This window comes from Peromyscus maniculatus, chromosome 3, assembly GCF_049852395.1.
Source record: "Peromyscus maniculatus bairdii isolate BWxNUB_F1_BW_parent chromosome 3, HU_Pman_BW_mat_3.1, whole genome shotgun sequence".
In the NCBI taxonomy this organism is placed as follows: Eukaryota; Metazoa; Chordata; class Mammalia; order Rodentia; family Cricetidae; genus Peromyscus; species Peromyscus maniculatus.
In genome coordinates, this window is record NC_134854.1 from 73426882 (window position 1) to 73449726 (window position 22845).

Below are 22845 nucleotides of genomic sequence, written 5' to 3' on the forward strand. Positions count from 1 at the left end.
TTGTTGACATATTAATTTTATTAAGGCATGATACATTCTATAGTTGTCTGTCAAATCTTCAATATTTGAATTTTTTTCAGCTTTTCATTTCTCGCAAAATGATGATGTAAATTTTGTCTACACATTGACCTTCCTGATTTTGGAAAACTTCTTCAGAGTATAATTTGAAGATGAGACTAAAGACTAATTTTTTTTCTGGCTCTGATATTTTGTTGACAAACTGTTAAAAGATTTGAAAAGTCAGGACATTATTTTGGTCCCTCTGACCAGATCCTAACTTAAATTCTTAAAAACACAAACCTCATTAATGTCATTATGGCTCAATACAGAAACAGAATCCAGCCAAATGCAGGGCACTCTGTGACATAGTTTATTGTCTTGCAAGAGGCTTGGTTTTGAAGGGAGGAGGGAATATCTCAATTATAGAAATAATGGCTATTGTGGCCATAGAACTGATGTCTCATCCCGGAGTGTATCTTATCCCTGAGGTCCTTCTGTTCTTCTTGGATGGAATCATGCAAACGCTTCTGTGCCATGGACTTTGAAAAGGAGTTCCTAAGGTCTAGCAGGTTGGTCTGAGGCTTAGGCACTCCAGCTCTAGGAATCCACGCCCAAATAGGTCTTGTTTCTTCATTGCTTTCCATGTCCATGTCCAAAAATTCTGGTTTACTTAAAAAGTGGTCAAAAGTGAAATCATCCATATCTGTTCTGTTATGTAGAATATTAGACTTACTGAGGCGAACAGGGTTCTGGCACATGGAATATGGGTCACGGAAGGCAGATTTAAGTGGTTCGTAGTCAATGTAATGGTTTGACTTAGAGCAGGTTATGGGTAAGCTTTTCAGCGCCAGCTGTCTCCAGTACAATTCGTCTGTCTTTTTGGTGTCTGTGATCTTTGGAAATGATTTTAGGTCATAAAGATTAGTCAGATCTTTTGTTGGATAACACGTTGGGAGTGTATAGGTAGACATCAAGCCTTGTTCTTCCTTAATCTTCTCTTCGATATCCTGGTTTTTATGGGTAATTCCAGGCAGGAGGTTATCATTCATTGCCATCATTTCTGTAGAACTGGGTATGAATGTATGGAAAGCACACAGAGCTCTAGGGGTACAATCTGGACAGGAAGGTGGGCCTTGCACCATAGCCTCCAGAGGTCGTTGGTTCTGAATAAGTCGGGCAATCCGACCTTCCAAAGGTCTGGGAGGTTTTAAGGCAGGATGGAATTTTTCTTGCTGTACCAGTGGAATAAAGGGGAGAAAAAAAATCAATAATTAATAAATAGCAGGCCAATTTCATACCCATTTTCACTATCAGTAAGTAGGAGACAGGTAGAAGTTTATACAGTAAGATTCTTTGGTATTTATTTGAATACATTGAAATTTGGGTCCAAATAAATACATTTTTCTCTTTTACTGGCTTTTGGTAAAATGGAAAGTATATATGTTTTATTTGGCTATAGGCAAGCTTTCTTGTGTAGGAATTCTCAGCTTTCAAAATTTCAAAGATACAAAAGGACTCACTAAAACTTATGAGATCAGGATTGCAGTAACTGTCCTGTGCAGTTATTTACATCATGTAGGCAAGGCAAGCATTCTTAAGTCTAGGCTGAATTGGAATCACCTTCAGAGCTGGCAGAAAGTGGAGTTCTTAAGCGTTAGTTCTAAGACTAGGACTTTCAAAGTCTACAGTGGGGCTCTGGGATCTTCTTGTTTTGGGAGGGTGTGTAAGAGGGAACAAACCTGTGCACTCTGAGTTATCCTCCCAGCTCAGGAAGATTCAATATAACAAGTGTCTCGGGTGCTGCTAAGGCTGGTGGCATGCTAAATGCTTTGAGAAGCACTGTCTGAGGTGTTCAGTCTTACTGGTCTGCTTACTGGTTTTAGGGCCTGAGCACAGGGCCTTGCACATGCCAAGCACATGCTCTGCCACTGAGCTGTGCCCACTGCCCCATCTGTGTTTCCTTTTGAGCTGTTTTTAAAGTATGTATTCAATCAGGCTTGGAAACTGCAAAAATAGGAAGCATATTCAAGATACTATTGCTGGAGCTATGTGAGTAGGAGAAGGAAGAGGTGGCCTGTAAGGGCATGGATGGTGACATGTGTCCTATATTGTGGCAGAGGCTTGAATGATGCATTTGTTTTGACAAATATACATTTATGATTTGTACAATTTGATTGAATGTATACTTTACATTGAGCGAAAAACAGGAAAAAATTTTAACTCTGGTAAATGGTATGCATATCAAATCTTAAGGGATAAGGTTATACTAAGGTCTGTACTTCACTCTAAAATGAATAAAAATAATAAAAACATTGGTGGATGGTTAGAAGGAATAGATTACACAAAAGATTAAGTATAATAAAGTGTTGATGATAAACTACAACTGCTGAGTATACAGGTCTTAAATGAAAATTATTTCTGTATGTTTGAAAATTTTTAAAATAATATGCTAAAGAGAACACCAAAAAGCAGTATATACATTTCAATATCAGGAGAAAAGTAATGATGATGAGTGTGTGTGTGGGGGGGAAGGGGCAGGAATGTAGTTCAGTTGGTTGAATACTTCCTTAGAATCTTGGGTTCAGTCTGTAGTACCTCTTAAAATTGGACATAGTGACAAGAGTCTGTATCTCAACCATTAGGGAAATAGACACAAGATTGGGAGTTCAAGGTCATCTTAGGCTACATAGAAAGTCTGAGGCCAGCCTGGGCTACATGACAGCCAATGTTTAAGAAGAAAAGTGTGGTTAAAAGAGTAACAGTATCCCGGGCAGAGGCAGGTAGATCTCTGTGAGTTTGAGGCCAGCCTGGTCTACAAAGTGAGTTCCAGGACAGGCTCCAAAGCTATACAGAGAAAAAAAAACCCTGTCTCAAAAAAACCCCCAAAAAACAAAAATAAAATAAATAAAAAAAGAAAGAAAAATAGTAAGAGTATAATGGACTTAAAGAATAAGGGACTTTGGACCGTCCCTTTGGATTATCCTAGGTGGAGGAATTTCTATACCAGATAATAGTTATAACCTTTAGCTAATCAAATTCTAGTAAATATACTATGAGGCAAAGAAAGACCCCAACTTTCTGATAGGTTTACTATATCTGTCATTAAAGAAAAGGAGAGCAGATTTTTAATAGTGTCTGCTATGTGAGCAACGGCCTTGAGTACTTTTTTCTTTTGATGTATCACAGGCTACCTTTCAACTTGGTATGCAACTGACCATGACCTTCAACTCCTGAACCTATCACCTCTACTTTTCAAGTTCTGGAATTATAGGTATGTGCTACCATGCCTAGATTATGAGGTGCTGAGAAATCTAACCAGGATTTTGTGCATGCTAAGGTAGGACACTACCAACTGAACAACATCTCTAGCTCTAGTACTTGTATTTCATTCAGAAAAAAAGATCCACAGGGATTTTTATCACCACTAAAATATGCTTTCCTGGAGTTGGTCGTGTATGTTGAGCACCCCTCAGTGTCAGAGCATATATCTAATCCAACAGAGAGTGCCCATTGCAAGTGCAAAATGAAAACAATTAAAAGCCCTATGGTGGCTGATAAAGCACAGATTATGGACACAGTTCAGGTATTTGATTTGCTATCCTCTTCACAAATGCTTAAACAAATATGAAATTAAAGTTCTCGGTGTGATCTAAAACCAATATATATTATATATTTTTTATATATTCTTTCACAATTTATAGCTTTGAAAATTATGTTTTCAAAATTTATATTTATACAGGATAAACCAACACATGAATATTAAGTCATTTCATGTTCTTTATATAATTGATCTAACAGATTATATATTTTGTTAAAGGGATTGATAATTTCTTTCAAGCCATTTATTTAATCAATTCTCTATTAATATAGTCAAAAAACTTATTGGCTTTTTATTGTAATTCAGCCAACTCTCAATTATTATGACTACCAGGAAGAAGTCATTAATTTCTTCAAAAGTAATAGAATGTGTAAGATACACTAATCTGCAAAGATCCAAAATTTATTAGAAATCATGAAATTACTAGTTAAGCTTTACTCATAATAAGCAAATTCTTTCATGAATTATTTTACCAACAGTAACATGATAGGAAAAATATTTTAAAAAATTACTGTGAAGTTTAATTTTTCCAAATAGTGACAAGGGTACCCAAATCAATTCCAATAAATTCAGAGTTATCTTTCAAAATCAATCAGATTTTCTTTTTGTTTAGGTGGCCACCAATATTCAAGACACATAACATGTGAAAAGCAAGGAGACAAGGGCTGGGTATTCTCCTCCAAATAACTGAGAGTTGACTTACAGGCTGTGGGTCAAATCCTATCTGTCCAGTTAGCTCTGCTACCTCCTTTTCATGGTAATCATCCAGCTCAAGGGGGCTCATGGGCCCTAGACCTTAATGGAAACATTGTCTTATTATTTTGGTAGAGTGAATGAAGAATGGTTATTAAACTACACTTTAAGTAGGAAAACCTACCAGTTCTCTTTATCATCAAATTAAAACCAATAAAATAGAAACCAGCCCTACCTCCCTGCTACCCACTTAAGAGGAGAAACTGAGCTCTCCCACTAATTTGGATTAGTTTTTATAATGAGTAACAGGGCAGAACACCAGAAGATGGAAGACTGTGATAGATAACATTTGTTGAGTGTTTCTTTCTTGTCCTCATTACTTGTACTAGTGTGAACTCATACCTGTAAAATCATTAGTATATGAAGTGATCCAGTGGGACCTCTCAAGATTTCTTTGTATATTGGCTTCCTTTGCAGAGTTCACAGCATCCCATGGATTCAAAGACGTGTTAGGAGCAAAGGTCTTAGGAGGTTTTGGGTAGAATACTGGCTTGTTTTTCTCAACACATTTAGGAAACTAGAATATGAACATAAAGGTTGTTGTTATTAATTGTATCTACCCGAATAAGGGCTGGTTCACTGTCCCAGCTGGCAGGCAGTTGAGGTCACTTCCTTTATTAATTACCATATTCGAGCCAGGGATGGTGGCTGTAACTGTAACCACATTTTATCAAGGGGATGCTAACATCTCTTCTAAAAGTCTCTGAGAAGTTAGATTGGAGGTTGTCCCTGAATATTCTACTTCCAGTACGATTTCATTAGACCTACAGAGGGTTCTGTGCGCTGCTGGTTGATTTGACCCAAAGTGGCTGCTTCTGTCTTCTGTCCTTCAAAGAAAACTGCATGATGTTGGCTCCAGCTTTCTCACAAAGGCTTAAGACACTCAAATTCAACTAGAATGGTCATTCTTTATATATAACTGTAGTTTTATTTTGTATTCTCTAAAGGGATGTGCATGTAAATGTGGCTGGATGCGTTTTCATGTGGCTCTGTTTAGTCAGTGCTTGGATATACATATTTGTGGCAGGAAAGAAAGATCACCAAAGGCAAACATGGCCCAGGAGCACACTGGCCGGTACAAGAAGGAAGGATCACCAAAGGCAAACATGGTCCAGGAGCACACTGGCCAGTACAAGAAAGAAGGGGTAAAGGCAAATGACTATAGACAGCTGTTTTAAAAAGGTTAAGACAAAACTGCTTGGAAGTTCACTGGAGGTTCTAGTTGAATGGAGAAGTGCGGCCAGGAACAGGGTGGGAAGGAGGCAGGTGAGAGAGAGGTCATATTATGTCATGCCACGGCAACTAGGCAGAGAGATGGAGACAAAACCCTGCAGAAGCAGAGGTAGGGTGGAGGTGGACAGTATGGAACATTATGAACATTATGCCACTTGTTGCCTGCAAGCCAAGCCCACCTTTAATGTTTGCAGGGCCTGGGGCTTAAAGTACAGCTAGAAACCTACAAATTGTCTAAACAGTTCAGTGGAAATCAGTAAATAAACTGCTATCTACTTTGAGGTGCCATTTTAACAACCTGGAGAAGCAGTTCCAAATTAAGACTTGTTTTGCATCAAGACATGGTGGTGGCTCAGGAAGATCCAGATGCTGCACTTAGCCTTAGGTCCTTGTAGTGCTCCCTTCTCCTTGCTCCATCCTCCCATCATTCCCAATCCCTCCAATAGTCATCTGGGGCTAGCCCTTTCCCCTAGAGCTGTATACAGCTGGGGATATATTAACTTTTAAAGATGGATACAAAGACTAGACTGGTGTGGAGTGAGAAACAAGAACAGGGGTTGCAGATGGATACAGCCTCCTTACTCTGGAAAGTCCCAGCCCCACAGGAAGGATGGACCACAGCAAGAGGAAGGGCAAGTTCTAGGCCCAGAGTGATACTGTTGCTAGCATTCTTGTAATGTTGAAGCAACTCTCATGTTTTTTTTTTCCTCTGTTTGGAGGCCTGCCACTCAGCTCCCAAATAAATACACAGAGATGCATTCATATTACTTATGAATGCCCAGTTTTAGCTTGGCTTGTTTCTAGCCAGCTTTCCTAATTTAAATTATCCCATTTCCTTTAACTATCCCATTTCCGTTTTGCCTGTGGGCTTTTTACCTTTCTTCATTCTATATAACTTTCTTTACTTCTTACTCCATAGCTGGCTGTGTTGCTGGCGCCTGGTGTCCTCCTCTTCTCTTTTTCTCGTTCCTCATTCTTCTTTTAAGCTTAGATTTCTTCTCCTATTTATTCTCTCTGACTGCTAGCCGCCTATCCTTTCTCCTGCCTAGCTATTGGACTTTCAGCTCTTTATTATATCAATTAAGTGTTTTAGGCAGGCAAGGTAACACAGCTTTACAGAGTTAAATGCAACATAAAAGAATGCAACACACCTTTGCATCATTAAACAAATATTCCACAGCACAGACAAATGCAACAGGCCTTAAACTAAGATTCACAACATCTCTCCCTTTTTGTCTAAATAAAAATGAAAGTTTTTAACTTTAACATAGTGAAATATATACAACAAAACAGTTATCAGGTAAGAATTACATTTAAAATATTCAGTCCATTTGTATTTAGCAAATTCAGGGAAAATATTCCACTATCTATCTTATCTTAATGATTCCAAAGTTGTATATCTAATTTACTTTCTATCAAAGCTAAGAAAAACTATAACTACATTTAGTCTTTAACTCCATCAAAGACCCCAGAAGGATGTAATATTACCTAACAGAGACATCTGGATAGTCATCCAAAGTTCCTCTGCAATGTTGGGGCATCCATCTTTGGCCTAAAGGTCTAGAATGTCTGGCAGACTTTTCAGTGGAGCAGGAAATTGAAGGACTGTCCTGCCTTGTCTTGGTAAATGTCAACAGTCATTTTCCTGTGTCCCACTTGGTACAGCATACTGTCAGCAGTCAAGGCAAGTGCAGTTTCTTTCCCAATGTGGCTAGCCTTGCCACATTGAAAGAAAACTCCACATGGAGTTTCTTTGTTGCCCATCATCTTTTGATGAAGTAAATTGGTGCTGCCAAAAGCAGATAGATGTATCTCATTGTCATGAAAAACCTTGTGTTATTAAACACCTTAAATGCCATATTCTGTAGGCCTTTGAAGTTTTTGAAAATCATCTGTTTAAAAATATACCTGCTTAACTTTGAAAGTAAGCCTAATATGACTACAGGTTTGATTATTATAGATTAACTACTAAACTCATTTCTTAATTATACATTGCATTTTTAAATGAGCTGCATAAGCACGTAGGATACACCAAACAAGTATAGAAACATACATATAGCCAGGCAGTGGTGGTGCACGCCTTTAATCCCAGCACTCAGGAGGCAGAGACAGCGGATCTCTGTGAGTTCGAGGCCAGCCTGGGCTACAGAGTGAGATCCAGGAAAGGTGCAAAGCTACACAGAGAAACCCTGTCTCGAAGAAAAAGAAAAAAAAAAAAAACAGAAAAAACAAAACAAAACAAAACAAAACAAAAACCCCAGAAACCAAAAAGAAAACAAAAAAAAACTCCATACATACAGTATAACAAAAATAACTTTAAATTTGTATCAATATACCAAGATCCATACCAATGTAAAATATTTGAGATTAATACTTGTCTTTTTATCCTATATTCCTATATTCCCCTAAATGATAACAAACGCCCATAACCCATTAACTAACCAACAACCACCCACCCCACCTTTTGGGAATGTGGGCGTTGTCTTCTCTAGACTGCTTCCTATTGTCTGTAGGCAAAGGCATTGTTAGGGGTTCTTGAGAAAATTGAGATAATGGTCAAGTCCTGGGAAGAACAACTGAAAACTTTGTTCATATATATCACCTGTCAAGATTCAGGAGGGCCAGGTGGTGGCACACGCCTTTAATCCCAGCACTGGGGAGGCAGAGCCAGGAGGATCTCTGTGAGTTCCAGGCCAGCCTGGTCTACAGAGCAAGATCCAGGACAGGCACCAAAACTACACAGAGAAACCCTGTCTTGAAAAACCAACAAAACAAAACCAACCAACCAACCAACCAAACCAACAAAAAGATTCAGGAGGTCTCCCCCGATCAAACCTGATCCATCTTAATCTGGAATAAATCCACATCATCACCAAAGCATTTTTTACTTCCATTTGACAAATACATTTTTTTACTTCCATTTTAAAGTTAAGGCATTCTTAAAAATATCTAGGCTGGTTTATTTCAGCTGTCCCTCTTTCAATCCCATGTCTCTTAGCAGCTGTCCTTTGCTTATCAGCAATCCAAAAATCAAAATTAATATAACAACATACAGGATCCAGATTCCCTGTGTCTTTCCCATCTCTACATGGTGGCTTCTTTTTTTTTTTTTTTTTAATTGCTTTGCTTCTCTCTTTAAAGACTTTGCTTTATTATTTTTGAACTATTTCTTTCTATGACTGTCTATACCCCTTTCTTTCCTTTCTTAAGCCTACACACATTGTTAAACACAGGCTAACCTGTTTAGAGTTTTTTCTGTCTGGATCTGTCATTACTGTGTATCTCTATCCTTTGTACCCTTTTCTGATTTCAAGAGCCTTTAAACTGCTAAGTGGCTTGGCTAGGACCCCCACTGCAGCTTTGGCAGCTGGCTCTGCCTGCTTCTCAGGTCTTTGGGAGCCAAGCCTAAAGCTTGCAGGCTGGTAGGAGGGAGGTAACTGAGCACTGCCTTCAACTCCCTAGCTTTGGAAACCCAGTGCCCTGCACTGTGGCAGGTGTTTTTATTTAGTTTACTGTTCCTATTTAGCACTGCCTGCTGAACAGCAGTGCCTCTTAAAGGAGCTGTGACCTTTTTCTTTCTTTCTTTTTTTTTTGCTTTCAGCTTTCTCAGGCCCTAAGTAGATATTTGATCCTCATGTTGGTATGCCAAAATGTTGGTTTTTTTTTTTTTTAAACTGTTTGGGGGCCTGCCACCCAGCTCCCAAATAAATACATAGAGGCTTATTCTCACCTATGAATGCCTGGCCTTAGCTTGGCTTGTTTCTAGCCAACTTTTCTTAAATTATCTGGTCTACCCTTTGCCTCTGGGCTTTTTACCTTTCTTTATTCTATTTATCTTTCTTCCCTTCTTACTTTGTGGCTATCTGTGTGTCTGTGTGTCTGATCCTGGCGTCCTCCTTTTCTTCTTTCATGCCTAGATTTCTCCTCCTATTTATTCTCTCTGCCTGACAGCCCCGCCTATCCCTTTCTTGCCGAGCTATTGGCCTCTTTAATTATACACCAATTAGGTGTTTGAGGCAGGCAAAGTAGCATAGCTTTACAGAGTTAAAGAAATGCAACATTAAAGAAAACAACACATTTTTGCATCATTAAACAAATATCCCACAACATAAACAAATGTAACATACCTTAAACTAATATTCCACAACATTCTCATTTTAGGTAAGTGGAGAACTCATGTAAAAAGCACTTGTAAGCTGGGCAGTGGTGGTGCATGCCTTTAATCCCAGCACTTGGGAGGCAGAGCCATACGGATCTCTGTGAGTTCAAGGCCAGCTTGGTCTATAGAGTGAGATCCAGGACAGGCCTCAAAACAAACAAACAAACAACAAACAAACAAAAAAAGAAATATTAAATAGGGGCTGGAGAGGTGGCTCAGAGGTTAAGAGCACTGGCTGTTCTTCCAGAGGACCTGAGTTCGATTCCCAGCAACCACACGGTGGCTCACAACCATCTGTAATGGGATCTGGTGCCCTCTTCTGGCATGCAGGAAACATGCAGCTAGAACACTGTATACATAATAAATAAATGTTTAAAAAAAGAAATATTAAATAAGTACCTTAATATACCATTAATTAATCTATGGCTTGCTTACTCAGGGGGTCAAGAAAGCCCCTTTAAAATATTTTTAAGTATTTATTTAATTATTAAATTTTATTTGTGTGTATATAAACAGCATATGTGTGTGCTTGTGTGAATTTATGTATACCACCTCTGTGTAGGAGCCCACAGAAGCCAGAAGGGGGTGTTGGATCACCTGGAACTAGAGTTATGGGCATTTGCAGATGCTCGGAAACAAAGCCCTCGGTGTTTTTGTCTTCAAATACTGTCCTAAGAGGCTAGGCGAATGTACTTTATACTGGCTGAACTAATCATCGCCTGCTGAAATGCAGTCTGGGACACAAGAAATTAAACAGGAAATGCAAGCCTTAGTGTCATCTGTGGCGAATTGGCAGGGGGTTAATAACCAGGAAACACTTGAGTGGGGAGGCTGTTGAGGTGATGCTGTTCCGAGGGGCTAGTGAGGGAGGAGCTGATGGCAGTCATGACAGGTGTTCACTGGGGAAGGACACCTGCGGCATGGAACATGTGCCCAACAAAAGTGCGCACAGGCAGCAAGGACTTCCAGGTGCTGGCACATTTCTTTCTAGGAAGACGCTCCAGTTTACAAGAGTGATGTTATGTTTTCAGTTTTCATGTATTTCAGTCCACGCAATATATGTAGCTTAGTAATTTGTGTGTGACCAGTGGAGGTCAGGTGCCCTACTGTCGCCCTCCAGACAGGGCCTCTCACTGAGCCTGGAGCTAGAGCAGCAGCTAGAGCCTCAGTAACCAACCTTCCTACCCTGTCGCATTCTCTGCACAGGGACACAGGCTTGCACGTACCACGTCTGGCTCTTGATGTGAGCGCTGGGACGGGAACTCAAGTCCTCGTGCCTGGGCAGCAAGTGCTCTTGTCCGCTGAGCCATCTTCCCAGCACCACAGCTCAGTAATGTATAATAAACACGTATTAAGTCGCTACTTATTAAATATAGAATTATGTGCACAGTTCTGAGGGCTCTGTCCTGGGCACCCAAACTCCATAAATCTCCATCAAAACATTAGTAAATCATACAGTGGTGATATATTAAAGGAAATTGTAAACCTTTTCCTTTGGTTGTGCTTTAGTGTGGGATGACAGGGCTCACTCAGGTTTAACAAGGGAGAAAGACGGGGCTTACTGTAGATACTACGTCATCCTCTGGAAGGACTTTAGCATTTTCCAACACTAGTTCTTTATTGCATCCTATTCCATTTAATTACACTATCACGCTAATAAATATGACTGTGAACTTTGATTATTTACATATGGAATGAAAAAGACACAGACGGGAACAAAGAAAGTGGCAGATTTTTCTGGCATCTGCTTGGACATTCTATGGTATGTGTGAGTCACGAGTCCTTGAGCAGGCAGGCCTTCCTGCTTGGAGCCACGCCCAGAGAAAGATGAAGTGTTTCAAGTGTGCAGGAGAGGGTGAGAGCCACGGCACCAGTGATAGGAAGGGCTGGCTGGTGCTGCACAAACTCTTTAATGCAAGTAAGATCTGGGAAGAAAAAATGAAGACCTTTGACCTCCCCTAGTCAAGTGGCCAGGGGAGGGAAATGGGAGAGGACTAGTTACCCTGAGTTCACGGAAAGTAAAAGATGAGGACCAGAGAGGTGGCGCAGAGGTTAGAATCACCAGCTGCTCTTGCAGAGGACCAGGGTTTCGTTCCCAGCACTCAGATGGCGGCTCACAGCCATCTGTACTCCAGTTCCAGGATATACAATGCACTTTTCTGACCTCCACAGTCATCAGCACATGGCACACATGTATGCAGGCAAACATGCATACATATAAAACCAAAAATAAACAAAAGATAAGCCATGGTGTACCGGAAGGGACTCTGGCCAGCTTGAGCTTGACGAGCATGGCTCTGGCAGGTCTTGCCCTTCTGCCTGATTCCCTCTGCCTTGCTAAAAACTGTTAGGTTACATTCCTAAAGCTAGTCATCAAGGTCTAGTCCCTTATTGACCACGCCTTTCCGCCTGAGGCTGACCACCAAGGTCCAGCTATTGAAGTATTGAAGTCCAGCAATAAGAAGCCCCCTTTGACCTTTTTGATAAGAACTTTAAATCTCCAAAGAAAGAAATTGAAGAAGATATCAGAAAATGGAAGGATCTCCCATGCTCATGGATAGGTAGGATTAACATAGTAAAAATGGCAGTCTTACCAAAAGCAATCTACAGATTCAATGCAGTCCCCATCAAAATCCCAACACAATTCTTCACAGACTTGGAAAGAAAAATACTCAACTTCATATGGAAAAATAAAAGACCCAGGATAGCTAAAAGAATCCTGTATAATAAAGCATCACCATCCCTGACCTCAAGCTCTACTATAGAGCTATAGTAATAAAAACAGCTTGGTACTGGTATAAAAACCAACATACAGACCAATGGAATTGAACTGAAGACCCTGACATTAATCCACACACATATGAACACCTGATTTATTTTTTATTTTTTTATTTTATAATTTAATTTAATTTTACATATCAGCCACGGATTCCCCTGTCCTCCCTCCTCCCATCCTCCCCTTCCCTCCCTCAGCCCATCCCCCATTCCCATCTCCTCCAGGGCAAGGACTCCCCTGGGGATTCAGCTCAGCCTGGTAGATTCAGTCCAGGCAGGTCCAGTTCCCTCCTCCCTTCACCCAGGCTGAGCAAAGTGTTCCTGTATAGGCCCCAGGTTCCAAACAGCCAGCTCATGCACTAAGGACAGGTCCTGGTCCCACTGCCTGGGGGCCTCCCAAACTGTTCAAGCTAATCAACTGTCTCACTTATCCAGAGGACCTGATCCAGTTGGGGGTTCCTCAGCTATTGGTTCATAGTTCATGTGAACACCTGATTTTTGACAAAGAAGCCAAAACTATACAATGGAAAAAAGAAAGTATCTTCAACAAATGGTGCTGACATAACTGGATGTCAATATGTAAAAGATTACAAATAGATCCATATCTGTCACCACGCACAAAACTCAAGTCCAAGTGGATCAAAGACCTCAACATAAACCCAGTTACACTAAACTTAATAGAAGAGAAAGTAGGAAGCACTCTTGAATGGATTGGCACAGGAGATCACTTCCTAAATATAACACCAGTAGCACAGACACTGAGCACAACAATTAATAAATGGGACCTCTTGAAACTGAGAAGCTTTTGTAGAGCAAAAGACATGGTCAATAAGACAAAAAGAAAGCCTATAGAATGGGAAAAGACCTTCACCAACCCCACATCTGACAGAGGACTGATCTCCAAAGTATATAAAGAACTCAAGAAACTAGACATCAAAATACTGAACAGTCCAATTAAAAAATGGGCTAAAGAGCTAAACAGAGAATTCACAAAACAAGAATCACAAATGGCTGAAAGACATTTAAAGAAATGCTCAACATCCTTAATCATCAGAGAAATGCAAATCAAAACGACTCTGAGATACCACCTTACACCTGTCAGAATGGCTAAGATCAAAAACACTAATGACAGTCAATGTTGGAGAGGATGCGGAGCAAAGGGAACACTCCTCCACTGTTGGTGGGAATGTAAACTTGTACAACTGCTGTGGAAATCAGTATGGCGGTTTCTCAGAAAATTGGGAATCAAACTACCTCAAGACCCAGCCATACCACTCTTGGGCATATACCCAAGGAATGCTCAATCATACCACAAAGATCCATGCTCAACTATGTTCATAGCAGCACTATTTGTAATAGTCAGACCTGGAAACAACCTAGATGCCCATCAACTGAAGAATGGATTAAGAAAATGTGGTACATATACACAATGGAGTACTACTCAGCAGAGAAAAACAATGACAGCATGAAATTTGCAGGCAAATGGATGGAACTAGAAAATATCAGCCTGAGTGAGGTAACCCAAACCCAGAAGAACAAACATGGTATATACTCACTCATAAGTGGATACTAGATATAAAGCAAAGAACAATCAGACTGCAACCCACAGAACCAGGGAGGCTATATAGCAGGGGGGACCCTAGGATGACTGTGGCTTATAATAAGTCTTGGTTTTACTCAATTCCTGGGCAAGCCTCAGTGAAACATTTCACTATTAGGATAAGAATGTATACTATATCAAGCTGATAATAGAAAAAAAAAAAGAAGAAGCTCCCTTTGGACTTAATTAACATGGCCAATTAAAATTAAATACCTCATCCTAACATAGGGTTCCCTCTTTACCTTTTATAAACCGCCACTTCCCTATGGGCCACGTCTGTCTCCTCTCTGTGCAGAGGCAGTCCTTGGTCCCTCGGGGACAAACACCCCTGCCCCCTTCCCCTTCCCTCTCATCCTCTGTCTCTTCCACCCCCATATCCTGGCCCATCCTAACACAGACCTCCCCTCTTCCTCTTAAGAAGGACGCATGCAAGGTCACTGGCTGCTGTTTCTCTGCCTGAGTCACAAAGCAGCCACTTGAACTTTTCTTCCCCGCTTAGTAAAGGATCTCTGTGCAAACAGGTGTTTGGGTGTGGTTTGTGCCTAATCCGGGGTCCGGGAGGGAGCCCCTGCTGTGTGTGTGTGTGTGTGCTGGTCTCCTTTAGTACCCCTCAGCTAACTCAGTATCAGTTTTATTTTTGCCAGTGCCAAAGTGGATTCAAGTTAGGAATGAGCCTGAAGACTGACCAAAAAGTTGAAAATGAGACTAGTTAGAACAGATCACAAAAGTGAGATTAAACATTGGAGACATGAAAAAGACTAAAATCAGTGGAAAATGTATGTGTAAAGCACTGTGTATGAGGGATGTAGTTCAGTTGCTAGTGTAAATGTATGAACATTGCCCTGGGTTCCAACCCCAGCACTACATAAAACCAGTGTGTAATACCTGTAATCCTAGCACTTGGGAGGGAGGCAGGAGGATCATGAGTTTCAGGTCATTCTTGGCTACATGCCAAGTGCAATGCCAGTCTGGGCTTTAGGAGATCCTGTTACAAACAAACAATGCCACCCACCCTACCCTACCCCCACAAACATTGTAGAAGCTATAAATACAAAATACTCTCTTCTCAAAGAAGTTGTCATTTAGTTGATGGGCTGTAAAATCAGCATGGAAAGATATTGACTATAGAGTATGGTAGGTGTTAGCAGAGAAGAAAACAATTCCTGCTGGACCAACAATAATGTCTTATCTAGTATTTTCCAGAATTTATATTATTTCCCAAACTTTCCACATTTGTAAGCCAGCTTTACTGAAATCATACAGATAATTAATCAAAGGTAAAAAAAAACAAAACAAACAAACAAACAAACAAAAAAACCAGTATGCCTCCCGTATCATCAAGACAGCAGATGCCAACAAAGGACAACTACTAACTAGAACAATGCTCTCCTGACTTGGGTCACCCTTGTGCAGGGGCCATGCCAATTTTCTCTGTAGCGTTCCAGTTTTAGTATATGTGCTGCCGAAGTGAGCACCGGTCTCCTGACTTAGATCCTAGCTATATTTCAATAGAAACAAATTGTTTAGCTGAGGCCTGGAAAATGAGCAAACTTTAGACAGGCAGAAAGGCCATGGAAGCAGGGCTGGAGAGATGGCTCAGAGGTTAAGAGCACTGGCTGTTCTCCTAGAGGTCCTGAGTTCAATTCCCAGCAATCACATGGTGGCTCACAACCATCTATAGCCAGCTCTGATGCCCCCTTCTGCACATGCAGAATAGAGCACTCATATACATAAAATAAATAAATGCATCTTAAAAAGAGAGGAAGAAAGGCTTGAATCTACTCAGGGAACAGCGGATGAGGGGAAGAAGTAAGGTTGCTTCCCGAAGACCTTCCTAACTCATTACATTTCCACTTGGGCCAAGAGGAACCCAGAGGAGCGACATGAAGAAGCAAGCACATGGTAGACACTCCAACTATTAGACATACTTCAAAACACATCAGAAATTGTTTACTTTATTGACAGTTGTATGTCACTGTTGTGACTACAGATGGCCTGCCACAGTGGTTTTCCAGGTAAAACTCAGATGTTTCCAACCTTCCATTATTAATTGGTTACCTAGCTCACTTCTTGGTGCAACTTCTTGGGTGCAAGAGCTACTATATGGAAGGACCTGGTACTGCCTCTTAGAAACCATTTGGCCAATACATGGCAGCTACTATTATTTTCAAATGCCTAGATATGTTCTCTCATGATTGAAAATTTCCTTTTTATCTATGTGGAATTCTGGTACAGAGGTGAAGAACAGAGACAAGCCTCACAAACCTGAACCCTAACCATTGCATAGTCATAAACTGGGCGTGGTGGTAGTAATAGTGGAAAATTAAGAGTTAAATAATGTATCTCAAAGTGGTTTGTGTGCAACAATTTCACCTATCATATTTTCTTTTAGACTTTGATACAAATGTATTAATAATGACTAGAATGAAAATGGCTTACGAACTTTTAAAAAAATCTCCTATTTCGCCGGGCAGTGGTGGTGCACGCCTTTAATCCCAGCACTCGGGAGGCAGAGCCAGGCGGATCTCTGTGAGTTCGAGGCCAGCCTGGGCTACCAAGTGAGCTCCAGGAAAGGCGCAAAGCTACACAGAGAAACCCTGTCTCGAAAAACCAAAAAAAAAAAAAAAAACAAAAAAAAAAAACCCAAAAATCTCCTATTTCTTCTATGCATAGGTGGAATTACTTAAATTACTTAATATATTATGAATCATGAGGATGGAGTTAGATAATGCAAAGTATGTGAAATGCAGTCCTTCACCATAGTTTGAAAGACACTCATATAACTGTTTTTGCCTTATAGCTCTGGAAATGTGCCATATCTATCACAAGTATACAAAATCAGCTAATAAAATTAAAAAATGTGAAAGTTAAAATTGCACACTTTTCATCTAAATATAAACAGTCCACCATGTGCACTTTTATATGTTTGACATACGCGTTGTGTATGTACACGTGTGTGGCGGTGGGCACGGGTATGTGAAGGGGCGTGTGCATGCATCCCTGTGGAGGCCGAGGTTAACACTGGGTGGCTTCTTCCTCTATCATTGTCCACGTTAGAACTGGAGGCTAGAGTCTCTCACTAAGTTTGGAGCTCACTGGTTCAGCTAGGCTGGCTGGCCAGGTTCACCTTGCATCACCCCACATTTTCCCGTGCAGGCACGGGGATCCGAACTCAGGTCCCCACGCTTGCACAGTAAACACTTCACACCCCAGCCCTCTCCCCAGCCCCCACCGTGTGTATTTACAAGTGTAGTAGGTAAACATATATTCATTTTGAAAGATACTTACATCATAATATACACCCTGACCTGGCCAAGTCAATGCTTTTTTCTTTGAATCCATGGGAAAATCAAGCAGTTCATATCTGTAAGGGTGACCTGAAAGTTGAAGCAAGAGTAGTTATTCTGAGGAGATCAGAGCAATCCAGACCTATGGGTAGAGTACGACGTAAGACCAGTAGAGGTGCAGCCGTAAGTGTCTGCAAAGAATGACTGAAGTGGTCCAGTGCGCTCTCCGCTGCCGGCAGGCGGAGCACCTTTCCTAAGAGTGCCGATAGGAGGTCACTACATCCTCTGCTCTCCGTGCCTTCTTTGATTTTTACTACTGAATTCATGCCAATAAGAAGTCAGACAGTTTTGACTTCAAGTCACAGTGTACCTCTTGTCTTCAGAACCGTTGTATCGTAGGCCTTGGTTGGCGCCGTAGGAGGAAAAGGCTGCTGGCTGCGGGCTTTGACGCCGGTGTAGAGGTCCTTAGGTGATGTGAAGGTCGGAAACATGGCGCCGCGGCTTATGTGCGTATGGTAGGGATGTTCAACTGGATACACTGAGCAGATTTCTCTAAGATTTATTGAGTAAACAAAAACGGAGAAATAAGTACAATGAAAAGCCATCCAATATTTACTGGGATCCTCTGCTGTGGCGGATGCCGCTGTTCGCTGTGGGGATGGTCCAGACCATTCCTCTACTCATACAGCTAACATTCTGTAGAATCTTAATTTTGCCAGGTAAATCAAAACTAATTGAATTTAAAAGATAATCATTCCTAATTATCAGTGAGTAGTTTTCCTAAATGGCTAATATAAAGCAGACAATGTTTTAATTTTACAGTTTGTAGGAAGTATAGGAAGACTTTCGGTGCTTTTAACTTCCACTTTATGTTTAAGAAGATCCATATATTTTATTTATTTTTATTTTTTATTTTTTATTTTTTTGGTTTTTTGAGACAGGGTTTCTCTGTGTCGCTTTGTGCCTTTCCTGGATCTCACTCTGTAGACCAGGCTGGCCTCGAACTCACAAAGATCCACCTGCCTCTGCCTCCCGAGTGCTGCATATGTTTTATTTTATGGAATCATTTTGTGCATCTGACCTAGTAATGCAACATCCTGGACTGGACTTCCACCCCAGGCTGCTTGTTTCTTTGAGCAATCAATCAAACATATACACACACTATTTAGAAATTAAACAAAATTGCTAGCACATGGAAGGAAAGGGTTCAAAAGACAGAGGGATCCAGTTTTGCTCTTGCTGGAGAACCGGCACGGACTAAGGCCAAGTGCAAGAGCTGTGTGGACAAGCAGAAATGTGAGATCCAGAGGGCCATAGACTAGAGAATGGTGTATATAATTAGAATTCAAGAAAACAAGACCAGGGTTAGAGGTGGAATTGTGTTTCCTCTCAAAATCTGTGGGTTAAAAATCCTAACCCCAAAGGCCTTATATTGCAAACTAATTTGGAAATAGGACCCTTGTACATGTAATTAGGCGGGGGGGGGGGTCACAGTAAAGTAGGGTGGGCCCCTAATTTGAAGGCTGTGTGCTTAAAGAAAGCTAAACTTGTACACAGGGAGACATACACTGAGAATGCCATGTGAGGACAGAACGGAGAAGACACATCTATCTGCTAAAGACGGCCAGCAGCAGACCCAGGGGCTAGCCCAGAGCAGATTCCCCGCCCAGCTCCCAGAAGGACCGGACCCTCCTACACCATGATGTTGTACCTCTAGCCTGCCACTTAGAGGCTCACACTCAAGAAAGATGAACCTAAGAAATGGAACTCCCCAAACAAGGATTCTTCACAGGCTGTTTTTAATACCCACCCCCAACCTTAACCTGGATTCGGACAGCTTTTTGAGTAGCTCTTGCTTTAACTGAAACACAATTTTAAAAGGTTAGCTTAACAGTCTCAGGTGTAAGAGAACTCCGGTTGTCCAGGAATACCTACTGCTCAGCTCTGGTTTCTTTTCTCTCCTTTTCAAAATAACTTATTTACTTTATTTTTACTTTTATTTCATGTACATTCGTGTTTGGCCTGCATGTATGTCTGTAAGGGTGTCAGATTCCCTGAAACTGGAGTTACAGACAGTTGTGAACTGACACGTGGGTGCTGGGAATTGAACCTGGATCCTCTGGAAGAGCAGCCAGTGCTCTTAACTGCTGAGCCATCTCTCTAGCCCCTCAGATCTGGTTTCTTATGCCAGTTCCTAATAGAAGAAACTCATGTTTCTTGAGGTTCTGGCTGATTCTAGGAGTGGACAGGAAATAAGATGATCCAGAGATATCTTATAGTGCCAGAAAGTAAGTGAATCATAAAGGCAAAAACCCTCTCCATATCCCCATGGCAGTGTAGGCAATGTTAAAAGAATGCAGGAACAGATTCAAAGAGTGGCTGATGGCCAATGCAAGATGCAAAAATAAGTGGCCTGGGATTACTTCATGAGTTCCTAAACTAAATCAAACACCCACAAGGGTGAAATAAGTGATTAAAGAAAAACCACCAAGCCAGGTGGTGGTGGCGCATGCCTTTAATCCCAGAACTCAGGATCCCTTTGAGTTCAAGGCCAGCCTGGTCTACAGAGTGAGTTCCAGGACAGGCTCCAAAGCTACACAGAGAAACCCTGTCTCGACACTCCCTCCCCTCGCCCAAAAAAAAAGAGTATGTAAAACTCCTATGTAGAATACTGGGTATTTTTTTTCCCCCGAGACAGGGTTTCTCTGTGTAGCTTTGGTGCCTGTCCTGGATCTCTTTCTGTAGACCAGGCTGGCCTCGAACTCACAGAGATCCTCCTGCTTCTGCCTCCCGAGTGCTGGGATTAAAGGCATGCACCACCACTGCCCGGCCGAAAAAATTTTTTTATACAGAGACTAAAGTAGCCCAGGCTGGCCTCAAACTCATTATATAGCTGAGGATGACCTTAAACTCATGATCTTCCTGCCTCTGCCTCCAGAGTTCCGGGCTTATAGGCATGTGCTGGGAATCAAACCCGGTCCTTGAGCATGCTAGGCAAGTGCTCTACCATCTGAACTCCATCCCAGCCCTAAATAGTGTGTGAAGGGGCTTTGCTCTTAGAAGGCGGTACAGAATTCCAGATGCCTTCTGCACACACCTGCTTTCTTCCTAGAGCACACAGTGGAAGGAAGGACAGGAAGAGTCACTGCAGAGGGGACGTCCGTAAACATTCCTGAGCCCAGTGATCAAGGGTCACATCACAATAAACCGAGTGGAGTGGGGGTAGCAGATAAACAGCCCTGCTCTCTGTGGTCTTCCCAAAACACACCACTCTAGTCTTACCACAAAAAAAAAATAAAACCAGCCCAATTCCATTTGGGGCTATTCTACAAGTATTCTACAAACCTCAAAACTGTTAAGAATATCAAGACAAGCAAAGGCTAAGGAGCTATCCTAGCTGAGAGGCACCCGAAGAGACATGCCACTAAATGCAATATGGTGTTCTAGATGCAGTCCTGGAACAGACCTGGAGTGTGGACTTACTACGGTGCATCGTTCTTGGTTCATTTGCGATAAAAAGCATGCTGCATGAACGTCAGAGGCTCATAGTAGGGAGAGCAGGGGGTATGTGAGGAAATGGCTGCTTTAACTTCGAATACATATGTAAGCCTAAAACTATCCTAAAATAAAATTGCATTTTAAAAGACTGGCTGGATATAAATGAAGGGAAATAAATGTATCAGTGCCTTGGACTTGCACCGGACTGTCCTCCAACAGTTAAAATGCAGCTTTCAGAAAAGTTTCACCTGTGCTTATCCCATCTAAGTCATAAGCAATGGCATCATTTTTTCATTCTAATGGAGAGGAAAATATAAAGCACGTACTTACCCTACTGCTGAGTTAGGTGGTTTGGGTAACCTAGAATAAAAACAGGACAAAAGTCCTAACTTCAGCTGGGGCTTTTAAAGGCTTCAATTCCTATTAGAAACTTAAGAATATTAAGATGCATTCTGTGTTTTTGACATGTAGGCAAATTTTTTATTGCCTTGCACAATGATAAGACACAGACATACGGCTGAGCAGTGGTGGCGCATGCCTTTAATCCCAGCACTTGGGGGGCAGAGTTCAAGGCCAGCCTGGTTTACAGAGAGAGTTCCAGGAAAGGCGCAAAGCTACACAGAGAAACCCTGTCTTAAAAAAAAAAAAAAAAAAAAAAAAAAAAAAAAAAAAAAAAAAAAAAAAAAAAGACACAGACATAGTATTTTCAAATCTCAGTTGTCTACTGATCAATTTTCCCATTGATTCTAACTTAGCCCTGGTCAGCAAACCTTTGCATTTTCTATTTGCAGGGGAGGTTCAAGGGCTGAGGCTCCTGTTCTTACCTCCTCTGGCATGTAGCCAGAGAGTCCTGAGAGCCTGACATCACGTGTGATGCAATTATGTGTCCTAAAGCGACCCGTGTGGCCTGGCTGGGAGGATATATAAATACTGGGTGTGTTTTGTCCCTTTGCCCACAGCTGCTGGTCTCTCATGACAGTAATATTGTGCAATCATCAGAGGGTAAAGAATAAAACTGGGCAACTTCCCAGAGGCATGGCTTTTCTGAACCAGTTCATTCTGATGGGGTGCACTTACAAACTACTCAGAACCCACAGGCCAAGAGGTAATACCGTAGTCCTGGAAACAAACCCTCTGCAGAGGGATAGTTATCCATTGACATTTGGTACCAGCAATTATTTCAGCCTGTGCTCATACGACTCTAAAGAGTTCAGGTGTGGAAAATAATCAGAATGTTATCATTTCACAATAAATTAGAAAATTTTAATATACTGTTTTAGATATCTTCCATGCTGGATATATTCACAAGAAAGCAGCAAACCATATAATTGTATTACTCTGTAGTGTTTTATAAACACACAATTCACATGAACCATAACTTTTTAAAAATCTTTATGTGGGTTCTGTGGGTGTGAACTGAAAAAAGAACTCACTTCCTGTCTGAGCCATGCTGCTGAGGCAGAAATATGGGCGTTCGGGAAGTGGTGAATATGTGAATCCAGAGGATTTAGTGTTGCTAGACTGACTATAATATATAAATAAAACACAAATTGGCATCTAAAATGTCTCATGTCACAAAATTTGCTATATTTCATGACTAAAATGGCCGTGATTCAAAATGAAAAAAAAAGATGAAAGGAAATATTTTTAAAAACTTAAAAAGATACAAATCAAGTTACCAGATGTCCAGAGACACTATTTTCTTGACATCAATCCATTAATTTTGCCATGTTTGAGCTGAGTTAATGAAATGCAAGTGGGAAAAGCTTGGGCAAACTCAAATTTTGGCTCCCTCTAGTGGCTCAATCCTATATTGCATTAGCTTCTTAGAACGAATCTTAAGGGTTCAGTGTTCCTTCAGGGTTTCTGTAATTTGCTGTATGTTCATTGTATATGGAGCTAAGATCATGGCATTTTATTTTTATTTGAAAATAAAGGCATG

The 22845-nt window shown here is 41.1% G+C and overlaps 1 protein-coding gene and 1 non-coding gene across 2 annotated transcripts in view; both read right to left on the reverse strand.

Moving 5' to 3' along the window:
- Spmip4 (sperm microtubule inner protein 4) overlaps positions 1 to 22845 on the reverse strand; it is a 38400-nt gene continuing 15555 nt past the window's right edge. The window contains exons 6-11 of the mRNA XM_006982190.4: positions 21234 to 21263; positions 17776 to 17957; positions 17407 to 17495; positions 4694 to 4868; positions 4302 to 4393; positions 1 to 1232 (exon numbers count right to left, since the gene is read on the reverse strand). Coding sequence (XP_006982252.2) covers positions 417 to 1232; positions 4302 to 4393; positions 4694 to 4868; positions 17407 to 17495; positions 17776 to 17957; positions 21234 to 21263 — 1384 coding nt within the window. The 3' untranslated portion in view covers positions 1 to 416. The remainder of the gene's footprint in view (positions 1233 to 4301; positions 4394 to 4693; positions 4869 to 17406; positions 17496 to 17775; positions 17958 to 21233; positions 21264 to 22845) is intronic.
- Positions 15486 to 15593, reverse strand: LOC121828389 (U6 spliceosomal RNA). The gene has a single exon (XR_006070873.1). It is a non-coding gene; the product is annotated as a U6 spliceosomal RNA (small nuclear RNA).